Below are 2,740 nucleotides of genomic sequence, written 5' to 3'. Positions count from 1 at the left end.
GTTTCTTTTGAATAAAGTCTGAAAGTTTCTCCCACATTCCCAACATTTCCTTTATCTCACCATGTCTGACAACGGAGTGAATGCCGGCCCTCTTTTTAAAATTTTCGAACCAGCCCTGACTGGCTTTAAATGGCTCGCCCAATGCCTCGTTCATTGAAGTGCCTGGGGTCTGCTGCAGCAAATCAGCGTAAATAGCTCGTGCCTTCTCGCAGATTATAGCCTTCATCATGGTATCTCCTGCGAGCTGCTTCTCTGTTAACCACACCATTAGCAGCTTCTCCATATTTTCATGGATAGATGTCCGCTGTTTAGAAATTATTTTAACGCCCTTGGCTGGAGTTGTAGCCTGTATCGACTCCTTCTGCTTCAGTATGGTGCAGATCGTAGGAGTGCTATGCTCGTACTGCTTCGCCAAGTTGATTACACGCACACCTTGGTCATGTTTTTCGATAATTTCTTTCTTTAATTCAATGCACATCATCCGCTTCTTCTTCTCAGCACAGTCTTTCGCACTTACTTTCTGCAGATCCATGGTTGAAAAAAGGAAGTTTTGCAAAATAACTGCAAGCACAAATGCGAGCACAACACTGATGCTTCAACTAAGAGCTAATCGCCTAAAGTGAACGAGTGAGACACCCGATGCTGGGCTGATGTTGTGGCGTTCACTGTGACGTTTGCTGAGCCAGCTATCGGTGGGGTATCTGAAGCTGGCTCGTAACCCGAATTTTAGCTCGCAACTCAAAGCAAACAATCAGCCGAGAGACGGCTCATATCTCGAAAAACTCGTTAGTCGGGACACTCGTAAGTCAAGGCACCACTGTATACATATATAATTCTATGAAGCTAATACTGATTAAACACAGCACAAAGGGATTAATTCACACTACTGAAAAAAAACAAAACATAATAGGACCCTAATTGCATATGTAACCACAGGAATTGTACATTTTAAAAAAAGCTAAATGTCTTCGCTAAAGCTTTGCATCTCTCTGTAAAAATGACGATTTGGTTCAGTGAAGACACTGAATGATTCAATGTCCATGACTGCGTGCCAAGGTTGACCCATGCCCAGGGATACCTGCTCAATAAGGTTATGCACTGGATCCACATCCTGGTCGACCGGTTCACCTGGGTCAAAATCAATGCTTTCTTCAGTGACTTCAAGTACTTTTAGATTAGAGCCACGAAGACGAGCAATGGCAATGAGGCCGTGTGCCCACACTGTGTAACCGTGAATTGCCAGAAAAGAAAGCTTTGTGCATCTCCTCGCTAATAACACCAATGGATCTTCGTTTCCGTTATTACTAAGATCTGGAAAAGCAGACATGTCAAGCACATCATTCATTAATATAAAATGAGTGAGGAACTTGTCATATTGCCTAGATATGAGATCAACAATAGCTCCAGTGATGTAGCTGTCAAAATGAATCCTCTCTAGTGGTATACTGGGTTTCAGAATATTTAACATCTCTTCACTCATAATATCAAAAGCCATGATATAGACCCGGAGGGGGCTCCTTCTTCGTGACAAGGCTTTCCAATGCTCATCATTTGGCATGTTGTCCAGAGACTTGTGCATCACAGAAATATCGTGGACCAGGAGAGACAGTCGCTGCAAAGGCACATGGTTGCTATCGCTTAAGACTCTTGCCATCTCAGCTGTAAAGTCCCAGAAATCCAGGGCAAGTGAGCGCAGATTCACAAATCGCTCTAGTTCCACTGTAGTGATAAGAGTGCGGTTACCAGGAATATTGTTTTCCAGTAAACTCAAGTGCTCCATGGTGTTGGCAGTAGAGTTTGAGAGAGATGACAGTGATGTTGGGGTTACTATTTCCAGCTGAAACCCACAGGACAGCCATTTCAGTCGCCTACTATTACTCAGTATTTCTTCAAACAGCTGCTGAATTTGCTTGATTTTTTTGCCATCAGGGTCCACCTTGCTGAGGTATGTATTTGACAAATTTCCTTGCTGTTGTGGAACGCTTATATCTCCAAAAAGGCTAAACTTCTGGAGGTTCCTGTTGTTCCGGACGCTGACCAGCACGCACAGCACCAGCTCCAAGTAGGTGCGCAGCTCTTCCAACCAAGGGGTAGAGAGCTGCAAGGCCTTGACTTCTTTCCCGCCGGTCCCGGGGTTCGCGCTGCCTCCGCTCAGGTAATCCGCGGAGGCGAACTCAACGCGCAGCTCCCGCACGAACCAGCCGCACTTGCGCATGAGGAACTCGAGCCGAGGCTGCTCCGCCCGGGAGACCGGGAGGCAGACGCGGTCGGCCGCCGGCAGGAAGGAGAAGATGTGCACGATCAGCTCGCTGGGCAGTGACGCGGCCCCCGCCGCCTGCCCGCACAGAGCCATCCGGCCACGAACCAAGTCCAGCTCAAGTGGCAGAGAGGAGGAAAGGCCCCGGAGAACCAGCCGCTAGCCTCTCAACCTTGACTCACAGCCTCGGAGGCCTGCAGGCTCAGTTACTTCAAAACCGTCCTCTGGCCTATTTCTGCCGGGGTCCAGCCACAGCGGTCCAGGGGTTCCCAAAGGTGAGGACGGAGTCGGCGAAGAATGAAGGACACAGAGACAGAGTTCAGATCATCAGCATAGCCAGGTTCTCTAGCCAGGTTCTCCAGCCAGGTTCTGTCTTTATTCTCTTGTTACATCTGTATTTATACCAGTTGATTTTAATCCTATCCATTCTATTGAAAGGTTAGGGCGTTTCATAGGTCTATTTTTTAATGTGTATTTTATTTA

At 47.2% G+C, this 2,740-nt stretch overlaps 1 protein-coding gene across 1 annotated transcript; it reads right to left on the bottom strand.

Annotated features, from left to right (window-relative positions):
* Positions 1 to 925: 925 nt before the first annotated feature.
* On the bottom strand, positions 926 to 2,353 carry LOC102244945 (F-box only protein 33). Its single transcript, XM_005873228.2, has one exon. The coding sequence runs from the start codon at positions 2,351 to 2,353 to the stop codon at positions 959 to 961; it is 1,395 nt and encodes a 464-aa protein (XP_005873290.1). The 3' UTR covers positions 926 to 958.
* Between the last annotated feature and the right edge of the window lie 387 nt (positions 2,354 to 2,740).

Source organism: Myotis brandtii, unplaced genomic scaffold (assembly GCF_000412655.1).
Source record: "Myotis brandtii unplaced genomic scaffold, ASM41265v1 scaffold4, whole genome shotgun sequence".
Classification (NCBI taxonomy): Eukaryota; Metazoa; Chordata; class Mammalia; order Chiroptera; family Vespertilionidae; genus Myotis; species Myotis brandtii.
The sequence above is the reverse complement of the archived record's forward strand: the minus strand, read 5'-3'. Positions and strand labels throughout refer to the sequence as shown.

Bases quoted from the DNA above. Each gene is read 5' to 3' on its own strand.
- LOC102244945 (XM_005873228.2), bottom strand. From the start codon at position 2,353: ATGGCTCTGTGCGGGCAGGCGGCGGGGGCCGCGTCACTGCCCAGCGAG.